At 40.8% G+C, this 23,665-nt stretch overlaps 1 protein-coding gene across 1 annotated transcript in view; it reads left to right on the top strand.

Moving 5' to 3' along the window:
• ranbp9 (RAN binding protein 9) overlaps positions 1–23,006 on the top strand; it is a 30,221-nt gene extending 7,215 nt beyond the window's left edge. Inside the window, exons 4-14 of the mRNA XM_085389522.1 lie at positions 4,350–4,517; positions 5,782–5,804; positions 9,292–9,476; positions 14,330–14,442; positions 14,930–15,038; positions 15,578–15,732; positions 17,173–17,326; positions 18,893–19,014; positions 19,185–19,336; positions 20,164–20,275; positions 20,919–23,006. Coding sequence (XP_085245648.1) covers positions 4,350–4,517; positions 5,782–5,804; positions 9,292–9,476; positions 14,330–14,442; positions 14,930–15,038; positions 15,578–15,732; positions 17,173–17,326; positions 18,893–19,014; positions 19,185–19,336; positions 20,164–20,275; positions 20,919–21,049 — 1,424 coding nt within the window. The 3' untranslated portion in view covers positions 21,050–23,006. The remainder of the gene's footprint in view (positions 1–4,349; positions 4,518–5,781; positions 5,805–9,291; positions 9,477–14,329; positions 14,443–14,929; positions 15,039–15,577; positions 15,733–17,172; positions 17,327–18,892; positions 19,015–19,184; positions 19,337–20,163; positions 20,276–20,918) is intronic.
• The last annotated feature ends 659 nt before the right edge of the window (positions 23,007–23,665 follow it).

Raw genomic sequence — 23,665 nt, 5'->3', positions numbered from 1 at the left:
AAAACAAGTAATATAAAAAACACAATTCAGATCCTTACGTAGGCTTACTGGGAAATCTTCTATAAGGTCAACAAGGCTTTAACGTTTTAGTCAACCTGTTTTAGGATTATGTTGCTATACAAAGGCTTATAGAAAAATGAAATAAAATTGAAATTGGTTGCAACCAGCATGGAAAAATTGAAGCTAAGTTCATATGTTGAGAATTGATACCTGTCAGGACAAGCCAAAGGGTTTATATCCAGAGATCTCAGTAATGTGTTGTGTAGCTCTTGAGTGAGGAGCAAGGATGAATACTCTACTGAGCTTTTATGTATAGTTCAGGCCAAGGTGTTGTGTCGGCATATCGAAAGTGGCTAAATGAAGATTTCTCGTTAGTTTGCTCATAGTGGCCTAAAGCATCTTAACTTTGATGAAACTGCCAAAAAGGATGTCATAAGAAATAAGTCTGTTAACTAATTATTTAAAAGCTCATAAATTATACAAAAGCAGATATTACCAACATAAACACCAGCCTATGAATAAACACGATCAGTAGCTGAAATTTTTATTTTATATTTGTAATTATTTATTCATATAAATATATTTTTCCTGTGAGGCTGTGGAGGACATGTTGCCCCCCCCCCCCCCCCCTCGCTAACCTCACAGTTTTCTGCGAAGCACAGGCCTCTGGTGGGTGGAAAGTTTAAGATTATCACTGTGTAATCAGTATATCCTAAGGTGATGTTTGACCTTTGTCATGCTCCCTTCCAGTATTTTTTTTTTTCGTTGTCTGTTGATTACACAAGTGTTGTGCTTAAAAGCATTCTCAGTGTATGCACTCAATCATTAACTCGTATCCATGATTGTTGGAACAAGAACTTTTTTTTAAACACTTGTGCAATTAGGTGTAATAAAGTTGTTGTTTTGGATTTTTTTTGAGCTGCTTCAATGTTTTAGTGAAGTCAGAAACCAACACATGAGGTAGTGAATGTTGATGGTACAATAAAATGTCATGAATATCATCATTAATTGGACGCTGCAGACGTCAACCCTACGCTCCCCTGAGGTTATCAGGCCAAACAGGACCCCAGATACCCCACCACCAGTTTGAAAGCTGGACCCACCCAGGAGCTCCAGTCTCTTCACACAAAGATAACAGCAGGCCTAGTGCCAACCGCACAGTCTCAGCTGATGGATAGATGCTAATGAAAACTCAGTAATAGCTAGGTTTCATTTGACGTAGACGTGACGTCGACGTAAAGCGCGAAATTTGACTGGCGGTCGGAAGTGAAAAAGATAAGCGCAAAATCGCAGACAGACAGTACGCAAAATGCCTATGTCCTGTTGTGTTTACGGATGCTCCAGTAGGTCGACCAGAGAAACTGATAAACGGTATTTTAGGGTACCAAAAATAGCCCAACGAAGAGGAGAAAAATGGAAAATTCTAACCGAAAAACGTAGGAAAAAATGGATTTTAAATTTACGTTTACAGTCGGGAGGAGCAGAGTCTGCCAATGCCCGTGTCTGCAGCGACCACTTCGTCAGAGGTAATGTTATGTTTGCAAACGAACTTATTAGCATTAGGTTGTCGTTAAATTCTCGTTTACTTAGTGCTTTTAAGTTAGTAGTCTAATATTGACTTGATTGGGACTATAGGCTGCCCAAGTGCTTTGGATGACGAAGAGTCGGAGGACTGGGCTCCGACGGTCAATCTCGGCTACGAACGAAAACCCAGATCGGAATCAGTTCTCAAACGAGAGAAAAGAATGAAGCTTAAGGCAGAACAGCATCGATGTGCAGAGGCGATTTTGGATATGCAACAGACGGCTGAGAGCCCGGATTTGAGCCTACTTAATTAGGCTACTAACCCTGCCATACAATTGCAATGAGCTGCAATCACTTCTCCATCTTCCTTTGCAATTACCCAAGTCTTCAGAGGTGTCTCGTTAGACCGCTGAGAATGGTTTACCTTGAAACAAACAACTGTCACTCTAACGAAGTCCTAAGGATGTGGCATGTTTGTTGACGTTAAAGCCGCTACCGCTAACTGTTAGCGTGTTTAAGATAAAGCAATATAAGAACAAACACTCACCCTTGCAAACACCAAACTGTATCCATCACGGAGACGTTTTGTTCCAAGGTTGTGGACCCACCCGCTGACAAAAAAATTGTACGCCTCCAGACTCTTGAAAGCTTTCATTTGCTGCCTAGTGTAGTAAGAAGTCTGGAGGACCAAGTAGTTGGTGATATCCACAGCCTCGATAGTAGGCAAATCCTTTACTTCTGTGGTGTATTCGGACATTTTCAAAGAATACGGATCACGTCCGATATATTTTTTAACTATCTGTTTATATCTCTCCCGAGAAACGGGGTCTAAAGTTGCACAATAGCTGCTCTCCTGACTCTCCACAGTGTCCTCCATGTTTACTTCCGCCCTCCACTCAAAAATCGCGCTTCCTCCGCACGTCATCAGAACCACGTGACCGCAACCCAACTATTGTGAAGAACTGATGCCAGAGTGCTGCTGAGTTGAGTACTGTCCTGCAGTGATGACTGTGGAAACGGCAGGATTAATCCTGCTGCTCGACAGTAACTCACTGGATCCTGCCACATGGTTTCTAATGTTAAAACAGCCCCAAAGTCCTGTGTGCTGCAGCAAAGGCTGCATCCCCTTAAGTCTCCCTGAGAAACAAGTACTGTGCAAACACAGAGTACTCCAGGTTTTAATACACACAGGTATTCTGTTCACATTAAACCATCAGTAATTTTCTTTCTTCCATTTTATGCTCAATACAAAAAAATATTTATTTTCAGTGAAATAAGGGGCATCACATCAAAAATGGCCTGCAGTCTGCAGAAGGTTAAACAAAACAAAGAATTGAAGGTTAAAAATGCCACACAAAAATCTCCCAATTCTGGGAGTACATCCAGTTTTCTGGAAGAAACTGAATGAGCTATGTCTTTCTGCAGTCAGCATGAAAGCAACAGCAAGCTGTTCCACTGATTGAGAATACCGATTCCCCAGGTTCAGTTCTCATAGTGTCCTTGAGCAAGGCATTGAATCTTGCAGGTTTGTGCTTGCTGGCTCACGGTACAGGGCTGTGGGTGAAGGTGTGGACACATACATCTGCCTTTTTTCTGTTTTAAGTGAGGATATTTCAGCTCTACTGCTCTCAGCACTGTGTGATTCTTGATCCAGGTCATGATATTACACCAGCGTTTACTGAAGCGTTGGAATTATGACGTCACATGTCTATTTTTAGACTTAACATGCGAATTTCTGGCCTAATAAAGTTTGGTGATAGGGAAATGTCTGTAAATACTCACAAATGTTAGAGTTGGGTTTAACTTTCAGCAGATACGAAACAGCTTGGTCCAGCTATTTTGTTGTTTGACAGCTTTTATTTCATGTCTTATTTGAGGAAATCTAATAATTAGATTAAAAAAAAAGAGTCAGCACTCAGAGAATCCCACTTGAAATCTGGGAGAACGCTGCCAAAGCAAAGATGAAAATCCTTTTATGACCATATTTTAGGGCATGTATTTAAATCAGACTTTACTGATGATTCTACACGTGTGACCATTAATATTGAAGTGTAATTTAAATAACACTTCGTAAATATGTTCCCAGAGGGATTTTAAGATTGCTGCTGAGTGGCAAGATTACTTCATAAAGGTTTTGACGCTGCCTCTCCGGTTTAATCACACTGCGTTCGAACCATTTTGGCGGCCTGCTCACAGCACTGTTGTCCTCCTCAGTAGCGTAGCTTTTGGTGTGATTTGTCACAAAACAAATTTTGAAAACATTATGTTGTGTTTTTTGATCTCCCGTGTCATCAGTGCCAGTATGCTTCTAGTTCAGTCATATTTACAATACTTATAGGGGCCACATTGTACTTCTGACCCTAGAGCTGAGTAATTTAAACTGACGTATTGCTTTAGGTTTTCTAAAAACAAATAAATAAGTAAATAAATACTGACATGTAGCACATGTAGGAGGAGCTCACTGTTTGTAACGCTGGCCCTTGGTGACAGGTAAAAGCTACAACATGTGAGGAGGTGTGTGTAAAGTTGTGTATAGGCTTTGCCTATAACTAACCCACAACTGTGTTCAACCATAAGAAGTTTCTCTGTGTGAATAATCAGCTGCAAAGTATATCATTATTTTACAGCACTGTACCTTTTAATGTGGGTTTGTAGGAATATTCATATTGTGAGACTGACCATTATCATTCAGCCCTCCTATGGGCTGTGTGTGTCTGTCCGTGTTTGTCTTTGTGTTTCTGTGTTGAGTCTGAGATTCAAACAATTGCTGCGTTTTAACACTTTTTCACCTCATGTTCTCACACTTTTCATTTGCATCGCTGCAGGTTGGGACAAGCACTCTTATGGTTACCATGGAGATGACGGCCACTCCTTCTGCTCGTCTGGCACCGGGCAACCTTATGGACCCACGTTTACAACAGGCGATGTGATTGGCTGCTGTGTTAACCTCATCAACAACACCTGCTTCTACACAAAGAATGGCCACAGCCTAGGTACAGAAAATAATACCCAATAATGCTGCCATGCAGTGGTCTGTGTATTAAGTTGCAGAAGGACTGCAGTGTTTCCAATATATTTTTTATCAATGTTTAAACAGAGATGGCATTTCTCTCAATAAGAGAGAGATGAGTAACAGTTTTGTTTTTTTAAATAAATAGTTGGCAATCGCGCTTGTCCACTATATTTTTCCCACTGCTTGCCCACTTGTGTTTTGAAAGTTCAAGTGCTGCTAACCAGTTAGCTCCAGCTCTTCCTGTCTTATCTTTCCCCTAATGGCTGGCTCACTGGCCAGGTTTTTGTTGGACTGTAATATTATTCCCCTCCTTCCCCAAAAGGATCTCAGCCTGCAGCACCTTGAACTGCAGCTTTTGAAAGTAGTCTTGCTTCTGTCCTGTCGCGCTACTGTAAGCTGGATGGTTACTCTGACCAGAAGCTGCGGTAGATGGAGGATTGGCTCACTTATGTCCCTTTTATACCCCGCTCACCAAAGCTTTGTAGTTGGAGACTTCCAAAGGAACTTTGATTACATTTGTGTAGTTATTTATTTCTCACAAAGGGATTGGAAAATTTAATATTTTCTGAGGAGAAACTTTGCCATGATGTAAGCTCATTTTACAAACACGGCTGTAATAGTTTCACAGAAGTTGTTACTGAGCCAAACACAAAACAAGAGGCCACTGCAGCAAGTCCAGCTTGTGATATATTGCTTTTTTTTTTTTTTTTAAGTTTTGCATGTTTCTATGAATTGTCTTGTTGTTGTTGTTGTTGTTGTTTTAAATAATCATTCTTTGTTAATTAAATGTCTCTGATGTTTTTTGCTCTTTTTTTGTTTTAAATTATTTTTTCCACTTTACTGCACAGCAAAGAAATGTTACAAAGCTCGATAGTAAAAGCAATGTAAACATATATTTATATGTATGTATGTTCTTCATAATATAAGCATCCAGCAAATCTGTCAAAAAGCTTTTAATGTGAAGGCTTTGCAATACTTTGTATAATTTAAAAATTACATCAAATTTGTATTTTTTAGATAATGCTTTAGTGATAATTTCCTTCATGATTAGAAGACCGGGTTCACAGTTAAATCTGTTGGGGAGACGGTCTTTCTCGCTTATGTGACATTTATGAACTGCAGCAAGATGACCGTAACCAGATTACCTCAGCACATGTAAACACACGAACTGTGGCCTCACGCTGTGTGCAGAAATGGAAAGTACTCTTGTTCTTCATGCTGACTGTTTCTCTCTTCCTCTGCAGGTATTGCCTTCACAGACCTACCAGTAAGTACTGAGATTTTCTTCACTCTTTGTTGTAAAGTAATCTTTTCCATAATTAGCACAGCTGTAGGAGATGATGCTATTTATGGAAATTAAATGTGTCATTTCCTGCAGAATGTCCACTGCAGTCAAAATGTTTAATCATGCAAAATGGATTAGAGGCTGGAAAACTCGGGAGCTCCGAACACACACCGTCAGCTTTTCTCAAACACTGTCAAACTGGAAGGCCTTTCTTCTTCTGTCACATCTGTAGTGATTGTGGTGTCTGTGTAACCTTTGGCTAAAGTTTCTTTGGCTTTATCCAACCATAAACAGACACTTGAGTGTTCTCTATTAAGAATTTATTATGTGTTTAAAGCAAATGAAGTGTACTTTCTGTATTTACGTTATGAAGTTCAGAGGTTCACATTTATTAGGAGGCTTTAACTCAAAGTTGTCAGGTGTTTGACACAGTAAACTGCTTTATATAACACTTTTTGTACTATGGTTTCATTTTTTTTTTCCACAAATGGATGAACAGAGTTACATTAGTAAAGCATCTAGTGCAGGTTGTAGGCCTTGAAATGTGGGGGAGAAAAGTAGAACGTAGAAAAATTGAAAAACGGCAAAACAAAGCACAGTTTTTAAAAAATTATATAAATTGATATTAGCAGGAATATCTTTACTGTGTATAAAATGCTTCTTATGTGGCACTGATTTCATTATCTAATTATTTTATTGGTTGGACCAATAAAATTAAATGGAAGACTCCTAAATTTAAATCTCAGGGACGTCTCTCAAAGTAGAAAGAAGCTTTTTAAAACAAAGTCAGCAAACTTTATAAGCTGTGTTTTTTGTTTGTTTGTTTTTGTTTTTTTTTCCCTCACAGAGTTCACTCCTGGTGACAGTTAATTTGATAATGCTTCAAAGTAGCTGCTTAATAAATGTCTGAAGAAAGTATTTATAAAAATAAAAAAAATAAAAAAATGTTTTTTTTTAAGCTGCTGTAAACTTGCTGTTTGATCCAGATCTTCCATCAGAGTCATGTTGACACATTTTCCACTTTCATTTAGTGGGGAAAACAGCTTGAAAGTTTAAAAACTATTTACAGTGTATGAGCCAAATGCTCATGCTTCTTTTTTGTTTTAAAGGGGGTTTGTTTTTGTTTTTTTTCTACTATTTGCTGTGTATTGTGTCAGACAGAGGAGATAACTGTAATATTGCCATCTCAGGCACACAGCTGTGAGCACAGAAGCCCCAACCTCCTGCTGTTTAAAACTTCCGTTTGTAAGCAGCAGCGAACCACAAATGGTTTGCCCCAAAGGGGGAGGAGCTAAAATGTTTTGTTGCTTTTGTTTTGTTTGTTTTGCCTAAGGAGCTGCACCAAGAATGTCCAACAGTATGGAGCTAGACTTGAGAATAATGGCCTACTTTTTCAAATGGAACCAGAGTTTTGAGTACTCCTTTGTTTCTTAACAAGGCGACACGGTCAGCTCCTATTCTTCGTTATGTGAACGACTCCCACACCCACTGGGTCTTGATTCCAGTGGGATTCATGCATACGTTACCAAAGTTGGGATGTTTAGGGAGACACTTGTTGCTTGGTTGGTAGCAAATGAAAACGGGTGCCGGCTGTTATTGAAGAAGAAAAATAAGAGTCTTAGCTAAAACAATAATCCATTGAGCAGCCAAACAGACTTGGATGTGAGCCAGACATTCATGTTCCTCCAGAGCTGTGCAGTGAAGTGCGTCACCTCGACGCAGCTGACCTTTCTGGTTATTGAACCATGACAAAGACAACTGTGAGAGACACACACAGCTTTGTACTGCTGTTCTTATGTGGGCTGTTATCAGCGGTGTTATTCCCAACTCCTAGCCTAAATCTAACTCTAAAAAAGTTTAGTGTTTTGTAAAGTTTTTGTTGTTTGTCTTTCTTTTTTTTTACATTTTGGTATTTCGGTATTAATTTATTTTAAGGACACTTGCAGCCATCCAAACACAACACGGTGAATGTGCCTTTCCACCAGTCACCACTGCCTCTGATTAAACCAGAGCTCTGGTGATTGGTAGAATAGTAGAACAATACATCCAGATATGCAAATCTTAAGTGTTTTTCATTTAGCTCTGTCTGATTACTGTCTGTCAAATCAGGGATTTATATTTAAAAAAAAAAAACAAAAAACAAAAAAAAAACTTTTTAAAACAGTCTTTGTTGCAAAGTCAGCAAACCTTTCAGTGGCTTTTTATCACAGATTCTGTACTTGCAGTTTTTATGGCTGTGTGATAAGTGAAATTTAACTCTGGTGCTGCTTCAAAATAAGTGCCCAGAGACATTTTAAAATGCCAGCTGAGTGAGACTTGTTTCTGGAAAGGCTTTGGCTGTAGTAATTGAGCTTCATTGCTTTCAGTGCTCCCGTACTTTCTACTTTTTATTCACCAGTACTCATGTATAGTGCTGTTGCTCATTAAATCATAATCAGAAATCATACAACAATTTGGATTATGTCGTGTTGGAGTGTAGAGTCCTCCTTGTTTAACATCAGTAGTTTTCCAAAACTGTGTATTAGGGAGCTGCACTGTTAGCACGTGGGATTGCTGTTTCCTTGGTCTGAAAAACAAATGAGGTTTTTAATGAAGTTACAGGTAACAACAGGAATAAGCTGAAAAATAAAATGAGAACTGCTGTTTAGTTTGGGTAGTATATTGGTAGATGTTGCCATAAGATATGCTCCATAGCATCAAATGAGTATTGAACAGCAGTCAAAGATGATCGGCAGAAAATAAACACAGCAACCTTTCAATGACCGAACCCAGTTATATTATAATTAAATCATATTAATTGTTCCCCTTCACAGTTCAATATGCTTCAAATTGTAAGACAAAGAGTACCCACCAGTATTCCTTTATTATTTATGTCTTCAGTTGAAATTAATTTGCTCTAGGCTGAGTGCAGTACGTGGGACAGAGTCGATAAACAGGACTATGAAGTACTAGTAATGTATTGGAGGACAAACTAAAATTAAAAAAAAAAAATCATAAAATGAAGTGAAATGCACAATAATCAAAAAGATCTTTGCTGGGTTGTTGACTGACAGAACATTTTTTTAGTTCTGTCTATAAAGCAAAATTAATCAAAAGTCAAGTATTTGGAAGTGTCATCAATTCTGATGAAGTCAGTTCAGCAATCAGCTGATAGTCATATTATGGTCAGTGAGTGCGATAAGGCCCCCCCCCCCCCCCTTTTTTTTTTTTTTTTAAACGACGCTGTGAAAACAGGCTGAGCTCTCTGTTCAGAAGATGCACTGTCAGCATCCTACCACGTATGAGCTTTGTCAGCTACTAAAATCACATTTTAAGGCGTAATTGCAGACAAAAGCTTATTTCCTGAGATTTTCCGTTTTCCTGTTTTTACCCTTCATTGTTTCTTCCTGTTTTGATTAATTGTCCAGATTGCATTCCAGACTCCGTTTCCTCTATCACTCTTACCTCTCTTTATCGCTCCCTGCTGCAGCCTAACTTGTACCCGACCGTGGGCCTTCAGACTCCAGGGGAGGTGGTGGATGCAAACTTCGGGCAGCACCCATTCGTGTTTGACATTGAAGACTACATGAGAGAATGGAGGACAAAAATTCAGGCCCAGATTGACCGCTTCCCCATCGGAGAGCGCGAGGGCGAGTGGCAGTCCATGATCCAGAAGTAAGAGAGTTAGAAGGCTCAAATTATTTGCATGTAGTTTAAGCTAAGTACATTTATTTTATTTTTTTTTTAACTGTGGAATATTAGACTTGCCATGCTTTGTTCACTTATGATGTCTGCCCAGTGATAAGGTGCCACGAGGATGACTTCTTAGGTTAAGAATAACCTAGAAATTGACTTCAGTCTGCTTCCCTCAGGAAAAAAAAAATAGCTGCGAAAATTGTGGAAAACGAACTTTGCAGGAAATGAAAGATTTTGATATGTCCATTTTTAAAAAGCTGTTTTTTATTTTATTTTTTTATTTTGTATTTTGTATTTTTTCAGCCAGATGGTCTCCAAATAGATGTCCCTATTATGATTTCAGAAGTTTAAGTACAAGTAGGAGAAGTGAAAAGTTAATCTGTGGATATGTTTCCTATACCAAAGCTTTATCCATGTGATGTTACCACCACGTGGCTCCTAACGTGTGAGTGAGCCATGCTGAATGTTCCTGACATCTTCCACACATGAGAGCAAAAGGGGACTAACCTGACCTATTTAAGGCTCATGAGGAACAGTGTTATAATGTTCAGTTTCTTTGTTGTACACGATTGTCAAATCTCAAATTTTATCTGCAAATTTAACAATTTTATCAGGATACAGAATAGCAAGTCTTAATCAACAAATTTAATATCTGATACAAGTGATGATTTTATAGCCCACTGAAATAAAGACCATTTTGTTTAGCACAATCTTACTGGTTTGCTTATTAAAATCCATACATGCTTATGAATGTGTGGATTAAAGGACTTTCATGGTTAAGTACATTTATGTACAGATTTGACATCATATTTGGCACTTTAACTCTCACTTCTGCTTAACTGCTTGATGTAATGTGGCAGAGCTAGTTGTAGCAGACATGGAAAACCACACGGAGAGTTATTACCATCATTACTCCACATTTCACAGCTGATTGGATTTTAACTAGACCATAAATGGTTGAAAGTGCTGGTTGTTTCAGTAGTACCAGCGGCATATTGACCAGATGGAGGAAAAGGGAGTACTTGACTTTGTGACCTCAAGGTATTCTTCTGCATAAAACCAGCTGCCTGCTTCTCCTAAGTTAACGCCTTTGCAGGGTCTAAGTACTGGCTATTTTTATGCACTTAAACACACACTGTTACACACTGTTGTTTCACAGATAAAGTTAATAAATAAATAAATGTTGTAACATAAAACAACTCTTACTTCTGTTTTCCTGTTCAGCTAGCGATGTTGGTGTGGGTGCATGAATTACTTGTTCTAAGTATAAAGTTCCTCTTGGTTCAAATGGGTGTGAAAGTGTGTGTTTTACAAGTTGTATAGTCGCAGTTAACTGCTTATCTACTGACAGAGTTATGGTGACTGCAGTAGGTCTCACACGGTGTTCATGTCACACAGACACACACTCAGGCTTGTTATCTGACTGTTTTAGCAGTACAATCATTTACTAATTCATGCTTACATGAACAGGAGACAGCTGACCAGAAATTTACATTCATGTTGGATCCAGAGCTTTTGATCAGTTATTGTAGACTGAACAGTGTTCATCTTGTATTGGCTAAATGAAAAAGTCTTAGAAGGATGCTGTAGGTGACAGGACTACTACTAACATGAAGAGCATCAAGGCCCAGATGGATTGTTCCTCACCGAAGAGCTGGAGCTGTGATTCAGAAGGGAAAGATGCAGGGCTTGGTTTCCCTTCAAGCTGTGGCCTGGCAGGATTAGCTCTCTGTTGCTATGATTACTTGTCCTGAATGGATTTAAACTCCATTTGATGGGGATTGGAGTTGGGGGTGGGAGTGAATAAAGGGACTTATTGCCTTTATCCAGATGTCGCCTCACAGGCAGGAATAGAACCAAGAAGTTTCTGATCTTACACCAGTGCAGTGTATTGTCTCTGTGGAACAATGGTAGCATGATGATCAGCCGGTGAGAGTGGCATTATCTCGTCATATAACGGCCTGAAGCATGAAGTTTGGTTTAGCTCTGCTGCACTGAGGGAACTCGTCATCGACATAGTAATGGGGTGTTTGGGTTTAGCCGTGCCTCTAATTTGATTAATGAAAAGTCAGACACATACACTCAAAAAACATACCATGCTCATATTCATCTGCATATTTTTATTCTTTTTTTTTTTTTTTTTTTTTTTTTTTGGGCCTGTCCCGTTTGGCTCTTTTGCCATCAGAATTGTTGTCTAAAGGCAAAGAAAGATGCCCAACGGATTTACTTTACCAAACTGACCATCCCAGCCTTGCCGTAATGGTCCATTTGATTCACCTTTTATTGTTTATTTTATTTTCACTTACTGAATACGGGACAGACTTGACTGGGGGAAAGAAGGGGAGAAAGAAAGAGGGAAAGAGAAACAGCTGAGAAGAGGGACGGAGGAGAAGGGCAAAAGACAAAAACCAACAGAACGGGCAGAGAAAAAAAATTCATATATCGATCACCTGGATCACCTGTTGAGAAAGAAAAAAGAGAACAAGCAGAAGAAAACAAGAGTAATAGAATAAACAACATCACAATGATATATGGGAATATGACAGTAAATACTAAATGTTAAACATTATTGTGCAGCACATAAGATCAACAGAACACAGTGTGCTTTGAGGTAGGAGCCAAAAAGGGTGTAGTTTGTGGGTGTGATCACCCGTGTGTACACCTGTGAGCATGGACGCGCTTGTTTTTAAAAGGTTCCTTCATGTAATGATCTGCTAGAGGGTGTGGGGGGGCCACAGCCCCGTCCTCCAGGGCGTGAAGCAGGTGTGGAGGAGATCAAAACTCCAGACATCCAGAGGCCCCCAGAACACAAGAGACCAAGGAAGACCAACAGAGGGGCAGCTGCGCCACTGTCCCGGAAAGAGCTGAGGAGAGTCCCAGATGAGGGGTCACTCAGCAGCCGCGGAGCAGAAGCCAGGGGGAGTTGCAGTGACGCGCCCGTGAGCTCCGCCGGCAGCCAGCCGTGCCTGAGTGACCGAGCCCCAGGCCGAGAGGCCGGGGGCACCCCACCTCCGAAGTGGCCCGAGCGAGCCCCAGGCTCCAGGCCCCGATAAGCGGCCGCCAAGGAGTGAGCCGGTGTGTACCTGGACGCCCATCCCCGGACACAAAGAACCACCAACGCACCGATGTCTGAGGGGGTCCGCCACTGGCAGGGGAAGTGGTGGTAGGGGGAGATAGGCCTCCAAACCTTGGAGGGCCTGAGATGTCCCCAGAGAGGTGGCGTCTGATACCCAGCCTGACATATAGACACAGACATACAGGCACACACAGATACAAACATCCATTCCCACCCTCATGCTCTCATATGCACTTACTCCACACTCAACCAACGTGGAGACAGACATAAAGAGACGCTGTACACACGATCACACTCCCCAAGCGTACTCTACAAACCGGGTCTAGGTGCCCTCGCCCCTGGAGGGGGGAACTGCACCCAGACCCAGGTGGTGTTTCCCTTTTCCCTGCGGTGGGGGGAGGCAGACCGCCCCGACTCCGCAGCAGCAGGAAGGCTCCACACTCCAGACCGCAGTCGGACGGCCAACTCCTCCTCCTAGCCCCCCCGCTCCAGCAGGTCGCAGAGAACGGGGGTGAGAGAAGACTCCAAACCTCCCTTCACCCGCTCATTGTAATGTTGATGCATGTGTGTTCTAAGGTGCATTTAAAACCCAGGAGGGCTTGGAGCTACCTGCCAGAGAGCAGCAGGTAAGCGCATGGTCCCTCCTGCTAGCCCTCAATGTCTACGTGTATTTAAAATTGAGAGGTGGGCAACGATGCCAGGGGTGGGGTGTACACCCCATATTTTTATTCTTGAACTCTGCCAGAGTAGCTTTGCATTATTCACATTTCAAAATAATCCTTATGTATATTATCCTGGTCCTTGCGGTAGCACCTGGAAACTTTCTATTGTCTGCCCTGGATAAACAGAATTTGAGCAGTAGCTGAGCGTGGCTTCTGTGCCTCAGATGAGCACATAAGGATGTCCCCCGCGGGTTACCTTTAAAGGGTCATTCTGGCTAATAAGACTTAAGTGTTTGTAATTTCAAGTTAGTCTTTCAGGTTTGTGGACATTAGAGAAGTAAAGAGTGATCAGATGAAGAAAGCGGAAAGGCCAACAGCTGAACACACTCGGAAGTGAAAAGAAAAGAAATATGAACTGACTTTCATTTGCGAGGCACGGTGTACAGACAGACTTCCTGTTTTAACTTGACACCCTCCCCTCACCCTTACCACAATGGTGTGCCCACAGCCCACAGTTTTCCTGCGCAGTGAGGGATTGTGACTGATTGTGACTATACCACAAAAGGATCATTTTATTTCCTAGGCTGAGTTATTAACTTGGTGAGCAAAATTGTGACATAATAGAAAGAACGGATCAGAGAAAGCTACACAAATGAGACCAGCGTAGAGTTGAAGTTGTGTCTTGACAGTGAAAACGACAAAACAAACTCAACTTTAGTTTTGTATATAGTAGCTGTTTCAGCTTGAGACTGTCAGCAGACTCTGTTATGCTATTGCTGTGGTCCAAGTTCTGAAATACAAGCAGTTCAAGAGAAATTTGTGTGTAGTGGTGCTGTAGAAATTTGGGTGTAATCAGGCCAAAAATAAAACCTGCTTTATCTCACTTGTTGTGGTACATCCCTGTTCAAAATCAACTCAGTCGAACCAGTTTTTTTTTTTTTCTGTCCTGACAGAAAAGTTCAATTAATGTTACTTCTGCTGAGGCAACATTAACAAATAATGAAAGCAATAAAAACAATAAAAGCAGTGCTATTGTAGAAAATCTGCTTCTGCTTTGTCTGATCAGTGTATTTTGGTTTTTGTTGTCTCATCAGGATGGTGGCTTCTTACCTGGTGCACCACAGCTATTGCGCCACAGCTGAAGCCTTCGCCAAATCCACCGATCAGGCCGTGCATGAGGAGCTGGCCTCCATCAAAAACCGGCAGAGTGAGTGCTCCTATATTTCTATATCTATTTCTTACTCCCCATTTTTAAAGTTGACACTGTGCTGTTTTTGTAGATTTAAAAATCATAAAGGAAACAAAGTGGTTGGTATGGTTTCTCTCTGCGAGACGCAGTCAGCCAGCATATGTTGATTTCTAATACTCTACAGTATACAGTTCTTGAATTTAAACATCAGTGTATATGATATATACATTTTCCCCATACAAACTGTACTTGAACAGGAGCCTGATCATCAGAAACCATAAGGGAGAAGTGACACAGTAACATTGGGTCGTTATAGGGCTTTTCTTTTTTGTTTTGTTTTTTTCAAAGATGCAACAATGTATCTGAGTGCAACTACAGGCAGAGTAAAGCTAATGGAGCCCATCATAAAAAAGATGTTGGGATGACCCTCCCTTCTTACTGGAGGTGGAGGTTGTTAACGGTAGCATTCAAAACCTTCATGTGTGATTTCACTGTTGGTTTGTAGAGATCCAGAAGCTGGTGTTGTCGGGTAGAATGGGTGAAGCCATTGAGACCACCCAGCAGCTGTACCCCAACCTCTTGGAGAGGAACCCAGACCTTCTCTTCATGCTCAAGTAAGAACATGGTTGTATATAAAATGTATGTTTTACATGTTACACTTGTTTTATTTGTTTTATTTAGATGGATAACATTATTGGAAAAGTTAACAAAGCCATAATCTAAACCCTTTTATCTGTCACGCACCCTCACACAGCCTCACTATAGACAGCGAGTTATTCAATAATTATATTTAAAGGAAAGGGGATAAGATATCCCTTAAGATACGATAAGATTTCCTGCATTGCTTTGAAAATGGCTTCGCTCACTGCCCAACTTGGATGGAATCAAACATTCTGCCCTTTTTTTAATTCTCTAAGCTGAACGACTACTCTCTTTCACATATGTAGCTCTATACTTAAATACCAAGTTAAGTACTTTTTTAAAATTTGTCCTCCTGTCTTTACATCCCTTTCTTTATTTCCTCTATTTCCATCTGTTGTTGCTCTGTGTGCTTTTTCACCTTATTCCACCTCTTTATTTTCATACCATCCTTCCTAACCCTTCTGTTTCCCCCCCTTTTAATCTTTCCTCACCTCTTTCCATCTTTCCCCAGGGTGAGACAGTTCATAGAGATGGTGAACGGGACAGACAGCGAGGTGAGATGTCTGGGAGGTCGCAGCCCAAAGTCTCAGGACAGTTACCCCGGGTCACCCCGGCCCTTCAGCAGCCCCAGCCACAAAGCCAGCAGCTCCCAGCCCTACCTCACAGGTACAGTCCAACATTATTCACATCATCCACAGTGTGAAAACTTCACTTATCTTTGGGGGGAAAAGAGGCCAGAGGCAAATAAAAGGGGAAAAAAATATTTCTTTCTTTCCCTGACCTGAGCACAAATATACATCAGCTTACAGACACCATCTCTACACCCATGTTTGAATCTGTGTCTGCAGCACAAACTAAAGCCCACCACATTTTTTTCATCTTGAATGACACAGATGTTCCTCTAAAAGCAAGGTGCAACAAAAATACAAAACGGTGTTTATATTACTATTTAATAGAAAAGAGTGGATCTCCTGAACCAGTTGTGAGTTGCTCTGCCGTACCTGGAGACCAGCTGATCACTTTCAGCTGTATCTCATTAGCATGTGTGGCAACTGACTTGTCTCTTCAGGAGCGTTAACTACACATTGCCGTGGTGTGATTGTTTCTTATGCCCTTTAAGCATCTGAAGCAGCATAAATACCTCATTGATTTTTCAATGAAATAAAATGGGATGGGTAACAGGCTGTGAATGCATTTCTCTTCTTTGTAATGGTGAAGCCAATAAACTGCCAGTGAAGCCTTTTTCTCCCTCTCTCCCTTTTTCTTCTTTTTTTAGTTGCAGTAATAAATGTTAAATATTTATAATTTATTGACTCCAACTCAACACATTCTGCTCACATTTGCCGGCAGCATTTGTGCAAAGCACACAATAAAAAACTGAACAAATGACTATTAACACCACTGCCAGTTAGTGCTGTGGAGCTCTTTAATGACAAGATAAGGGGGGAAATACTATATAAAATTAGACTATTGGCTTTCTGTTTTTGTTTTTTACAGCTTTGTCCTGTCACTTTATATTGTGACTTGTTAGAGAGAGTGATACAAGATCATGTAAACTTTTGCTATTGTGGAGAAGATGTTTCACAATTAAAAAAACTGTAGTTTAATGTGAGTGTCAATTCTATAAATGCTATAAACAGTTTAGCGCAACTTATCCATAGATAAGATAAGGAAGGAGTGATGAATGATTTAAATGTATGCACACACACACACACACACACACACACACACACACACACACACACACACACACACACACACACAGAGTAGATCTAAATTTTCAGATCAGAGCATTAGGATTTTTCAGTCATTGTTTGTTTCGTTATTATTCAACAAAACATCTTATTTGTTGCTTTGTTTTGTCATTCTTCTGTATGTTTTAAATACAGTTATTGTAGTTTTGTATATGTAATGTATTTTCATAAAAGTGAATTACTGTCATTTGTTATGCATGTAAAAACCAAACTATGGGTAGTGGTTGGAAATCAGCTGCGAGCGAGCACATCAGAATGGATGCGTTACTTCTATTGTGTTTAGTAATTGGAGTTTTGTCTGTCACTTTAAGAACATTTGAAATCATTTCAAATATGTCAAACTTATTTGCAGGGTTTGACAGCAACTGCTGTAATGGTGTGACGTCTAATAAGAGCCACAGCTCCTCCCCTCACAGTCATAAGCCCTGCCCCCCGGGCTCTGGCTCCACTCTCCCAGCATCCGACATCAGCCTCAATGGGAGTCGCAGCCAACAGCCGATAACCAGGTATGGAAACAAAGCACTCACACAGCAGTAAAAGCTGGAGGCGTTTATTTGGTTTTGAGTTTTTTTTTAACTAGCATATCTTTACAATTTGACTTTAAAAGATGTAAATTTCATCATGTGACCTTAACTTTTCCTCCATCCCCCCCAAATTATTTTCATCTAAACTAGTTAACAGTAAATTTAGACTTTTAATCAAAATAAGCCAGCATCACTTTATAACAATCATTTATCCATTTTCTTATTCACAGTTGAACAATTATGAATTCATTATTAAACCATGTAGTGGGACACATTACATCAGTATGCAATATAATTATGTATTTGTTAATTTCCAAATGTTATTGTCATTAGTGAGTCTGTCCTCGTTCTCAGGGGTTCAAGTACTGCTGTTAGGTCAAAGCTGCCGGCGTCTCAGAGGTATACGTAAAGCGTCTGTTGGTCCTGTGAGCCACGTGTCATGGCATCCAAACCACAACCTTTTACTAAGGCTAACCTGACGCCTAGTAATATGAAACTAAACTGCATGTGAAACTAAACAAACTACAGTTTTCACATTCACTCCTCCGCCTGCTTGCTCACAAAATCTTTAAGACAAGAACTATAAAAATCTAATTTTACAAGGGCTTCAAAATATTTAGATGTACTAAAATATTTATTCAGTATTTATTTAACCATTGTTGTTAAACATTATCTGCCCACATAATGTTCATAGATGGTTCAAACTAGACATTAAAATGAATATAATGAATAAGTAATTTGGTAAGTAATTGTCTTAGTAATTTGGTTTCCAGCTTTCATTGAGGAGAAATTTCTTCCCTTGAACTTTCTGTGATGTGATTGGATAATTTACCAGATTCAACAATCTATCAGAAACATGTGCCTTTACACTTCAGACAGTTATTTTTATTGATGCTGGTTACTATTTGTCATTTTTGGTTATGGTTATTGGTTATTTTTAATATTCTACGCTCCACTCAACAGACAGGAGTTGTTTGTTACCTCCTTGTCGAACTAATCTAATGCAGAGGACAGGGCAGTGTAGACTAATGGCGGCACGAAATTCACTTCCACAGTTTTTGAACTTGGGAATAAACCCAACAACTTAGATAGGTCTAGGTCTGAGACGTTTTATGTGATGAGGATGTTGGTCCCTAGGGATAGGAGTTACTTTAAAAAAGTAAAAATGAGCTATGGTGAATCCTATAGATGTTTAATGTAGCGCTGTTAGTATTAATTGTGTTGTTCTGATGTTTATGAGCCTTGTTAGAACTAAAGATGGAAATCGTGTCCGTCCTGTAATGGTTGCATTAATGCTGAAAACTTGCGTAGACAGAAATCACTCAGGAAGCCATAAAAATATCGATAAATAATCAATTTTAAATAGAAGCTGTGCTGGCAGTGATTTTAAATCAGAGCAGTATAATATTAGTGCCTCCAGTGGTGTGTTAATGCATTCACTTGGCAAGCAAAAGGTTGCTGGTTGGATTCCAGCCAAAAGTAGCTTCTACAAATCCAAACAGTATCCACCTGTAGAAGCTGCTGACAGTTTCTTGTGTCTTCTCTCAGTAATGATGTGGATATGGAGGTCGATCACTTCACCAACGGAGTGACAGAATCGTCTTCCAATGGTTTTCTCAACGGCACCTCCAAACACACCACGGAGCCTGACGACTGTGACGCAGACATGGGTGAGCAGAGCGTGTGGAGACATAAGAAACTTGATCTGAGACTTTGGATGTTGCGTTATCTAGCAGCTTCTTTCTAGCAGCCTTTTTCTTCTTCAAGATGTCATGCACACATTGTGCGTGTCACGCAGCCTTAAAAACACTTTTCTTTTCATTTTGAATTGACTCTACAGAGGTGGAGTCGGCACAGTCTAAGAGGCAGCTGTGCGGCGGAAGCCAGGCAGCCATCGAGAGAATGATCCATTTTGGCAGGGAGCTCCAGAGCATGAGTGAACACCTCCGCCGTGAGTGCGGCAAGAACTCTGCTAACAAAAAGATGCTCAAGGTAACACAGGAATCTCTGTTATTTACTTGGTTTATATTGTTTGTTTTTGTGGGGTCTGTTCACCTTTTGTGTTTGTATTTCAGGCATTTACAGTTGACTTCAATCATTTAAGCCATTTTCTTCACATAAAAATATGCCTGCCTTTGTACTGTATATTTATAAAAGCTTCAGATGTTATCTGTTTGTACTAGCTCCCAGTAAAATGCCAAAATGAGCCAGGTTCAAATCAAAGGCAGTGTAAAGGGGTGCTCATGTTCTAAAATTCTGGTCTCATTTAGAGCAAATTGATGGTGAAGGTGTTCGACTTTGGCAGGTACCTACATTGATGATCCTAGCATATGAGCATTCAGTCTGTTTTTCAGTGACATCTCGTTCCAGTTAAACAAATTGTGACAGCAACAATAGTTGCCAGAAAACTGCCTCAGTGGAAGGATTAAAAAGCAAATGTCATAGATGGGATTGAGGTTTTGTCATTTAAAATCCGAGATAACGGGGCTCATTTTCAATCTCTCCAAAAGGATGTCTATACTAATGACCTCAAATGTTCAGTATTAACATTATTTTATTTCATTTTTTTAAGGGAAGAAAGTATAGCTCAAAAACAGATTTTGTGACCTCTGCAGTCAGTCATGATGTAATATATTTGTTTTAAAATGTACAGTCAGTTCAGTTGTCTTAAAGGAACAGGTCAAACTGTGGGAAAATTCTGTTTGAGCTGAAATGCTAACACAAAGAATGTTCAGCTACAGCATGTTGTAACAAAGCAGGTGAAATGAAGTGATGGGCTGTGGTGTGATCACTTTCTGCTCTCCCGTCTTCTGCTGCAGGACGCATTCAGCCTGCTGGCCTACTCGGACCCGTGGAACAGCCCAGTCGGATACCAGCTGGACGCCATTCAGAGAGAGCCGGTCTGCTCCACTCTCAACAGTGCAATATTAGGTGGGTCAGCCATGAGCAGTGCATGATCCAGTCTACAGTTTTCAGTTAGCATTTTGGATGTAGGAGGATAAAAGAGATTGATGGGGACTGTGGGTAACCCAAATCTCAAAAAGAAGCAAAAAAACTCAGATTGTGATAAATGCTAAAAAACTTTTGCATGTGGTTTGCTGCAGAAATCTTAAGACAGACAGGCAGCATATCTTAGGGACTGCATATTACCAGGACATGTGTTTAAATCCAGGTGAACTAACCTTAAAGATAAAGGTGTCAGTGCACCTGCTATCCAGCCGAAGGCAGAACTGAGCAGGTATTCTCATTCTGAGTGAGCTGGAAAATGTGACTTGCTTCCAAAACACCAGTGATTTTTTTTTTTTAACCATATATCAAATTGTCCTTTGCATGTTGATATGTTGATTCTGATTATCATGTAATGTGATGTTTTTAAGCTCAGAAATTCTTTACAGACATTGTTAAACACAATTTTCCTGCAGATTCTGAAGTTTTTCAGTTCAATAATCTGAAAATAAAGCCGTTCAATTAAAATGACTTCCAGATGCTGTATGACTGTCCAACAAGCACTGCACCTACCAATTCCTGATATTACCTGCAGTCACAATTTTCTTTTTTTCCTTTTTCTTTCCAGAGACTCACAACCTGCCCAAGCAGCCTCCCCTGGCCCAGGCCGTGGGTCAGGCCGCCCAATGCCTCGCCATGATGGCACGAACTGGCAGCGGCTCCTGCGCCTTTGCCTCTGTGGACGATTACCTACACTAGCCCCGTGCGCACGCAGACACACACACACACACACACACACACACACACACACACACACACACACACACTCCAAGGGCCTGTCCAGAAATCCTTCTTTCCAACTCCTCAGTCAGTGTAGTCCTATTAGCCGAGGAGGCATTCCTCTGCACGCCGTCATAGAACGTCAACCATCTCACTCGCTTCTGGTTCTGCTTTTGCTGAACGCCGCTGAGGGTCAGAAGACATTTCTGGGCAGATCCTTAGAGTGACACCACCTCCTTTTCCATCATAAATATGAAATTACACCTCCACCTTCGGTTGGCTCCCCATGCATCTGCCTCCATCTAACTGACAGTAGCTGACTTTAAAAAATAATCGGGGGGGGGGCTGAACTCATGTGGACGCGCCACAGTCCCCGCATTCCTGGGGGAGGAATCAAACCGGGGGTGGACAGACTGCTAAGAAATATCTCTGGTCAAACATAAATGGGGAGGGGAGGGGTGGCGGGGGGGCAACAATAAGAAAACAGACAAGTGGCCGCCATGGTTGACCCACCATTAACGTGGTCCCTGTAAACCTGGGGCTTACCAGGCAAACACACACAGAAAACACACACAAATAAACACGGAGGCAAGCTGATGCTGATGCTGGGATTGAAAAGTCCACCTCACCGAGGCTTGCTCAAACTCCGGCCAATGCGAACCTTATGGCCTACCCCCCCCTCCGTAAATCTTCACCCTCTCTGCACCGCCTCCCTCCTGCTACCTTCCACTGACTTCAGGACATCGGCGAAGATATGTGTGACGTACGTGGACTCGGGACTTCAGAGAAGCGAGAGAGAATCTACAGTCTCGACTCAGCGTTCCCTATTTTTAATCTTTTGTTTAGTTTTTGTTTTTCTTCGGCGAAGTGGGCAGACGTGGGGGGGGGGGGGGTTACCTGGCTCTTGTTTTGTTTAGTTTTTCCAGGTTTACAAGGCATGGTGCAGATGACGATGATTATTCTTATTATTATTCTAATTATCAATATATTAATTATTGTTACTTGCATTCACAGTATATTTGTTGAGCGCCAGCGAGAGCAAGTTCCTCCAACTTATTATAATAAAGGTCCCGATTCTACCGATTACCAGTGACGAGCGTGTGTACATGTTAACGTTTAAATATGAATTTAACAAAATAAAATTATATCAATAGAGCGACATATTTAGTTATAGAAATCACAGAAAAAAAACAAAACAGTCCTTTAATGCTTTGTACTGACACCAGTGACCCCTGAAGTGTTCTGGTTGTTCCCAGTTTGTAATATTTTCCTCTTTGGTTGAATCCAGGGTTCCTACACAGGTGAAAGTTGACACAAATTCCAGGCCTGGAAAATTCTGGAAAAAAACAGGTTTTTAGTTCTAAGAACTTGGCTGCAGATTTTACATGTTGTCCATGAAGTCACTACAGCCGAGCTGAGAGCGTCTTCAGACACTTCTGCTGGATTTTCTATGATGACTGCGCTGTGTAGGAGCCCTGCTTTGACCTCTGACTGCATTTTATCTGTTACCCTCCCTCCCTCCTTGGTAAACCCTCAGCCACACAAAAGATTTGTCCCAAACATTGTTAATATTTATTTTTGTATCTCTCTATGCTAATCTTTAACCCCCAACAAACTCAGGAGCCAAAATACCCTCTTGTTCATCATTCTTGGTTTAGAAGCAGCTGATTGGCCCCTGTGCCTCTATTGAATGCTGACTCGACTTTTGGTCATTTAAATCAGATGAGAAAAACTGAGCTGGTGTGAAATCGGCCTCTGAGGTAGCTCAGCCATTTAAGCCATTTAAAGTCAAACTTAAATTTCCTGTCTCCTAAAAGAACAAGACAAAAAAACAGAACAAAAAACTGTGTTTTTGTTTTTTTTCCTTGAGTACGTCATAAAGTCAAGACCCCGCCCTTAAAAAAAAAAAAAAAAAAAAAGAAGAAGAAGAAGAAAATCCTTCGATTTAAATGTGGCTGACCTCTACTTCAGGGACTTCTTCCCGTGCACCTTTCGACTGCGTTCAGTGTTGCCGCTTCTGTTACATCACTCTGTTGTGCTCTGCATTGTTGATCCCAGATCCCAAACGTCCGGTTCCATCATTCTGACCCCACTTTTATGCTGAAGACCACTGATAATGAGAGCCAAGTCTCTCAGGTTACAGCTCGTGAGAACAAACGGCAGTTTTCAGTGCAGGAGTCCACAGGGTCCACGCACAAAGCCGTGCACGTCACCAGCGTGTTCGTGATCACACTGAATGGATGAACAATGTAAATTGATCCCTCGGAGTGAGACTGTAATGCCTGAGGCAGAACATTTGTATAATTGAAGTGAAATTGTGTGGCATGTGTGCCATCATTCAGCAGCTGGTCGTAGAGTAAATTAGTCAGATTTGATGCCCTGCAACTTCTTACATGTATCAGAAATGTCAGAACAGGACTTCCAACTGATCTGTGTTTCAGGTAACCCTGCAAATGATCCACAGGTGCACAACATAATGACCTTGGATCAGCTACATTTAAATCGGTGATGGTTTTTGTTTTTTATGGCAGAGCCTCAGAACTTATATATATTTATATATATGCATTAATCTGTATCTTTACCTGAAGATGACCT

Source organism: Rhamphochromis longiceps, linkage group LG18 (assembly GCF_057381845.1).
Source record: "Rhamphochromis longiceps isolate RC_006_pf linkage group LG18, R_longiceps_female_GT1.1, whole genome shotgun sequence".
NCBI lineage: Eukaryota > Metazoa > Chordata > Actinopteri > Cichliformes > Cichlidae > Rhamphochromis > Rhamphochromis longiceps.
This window is presented reverse-complemented; position numbering and strand designations above follow the sequence as displayed.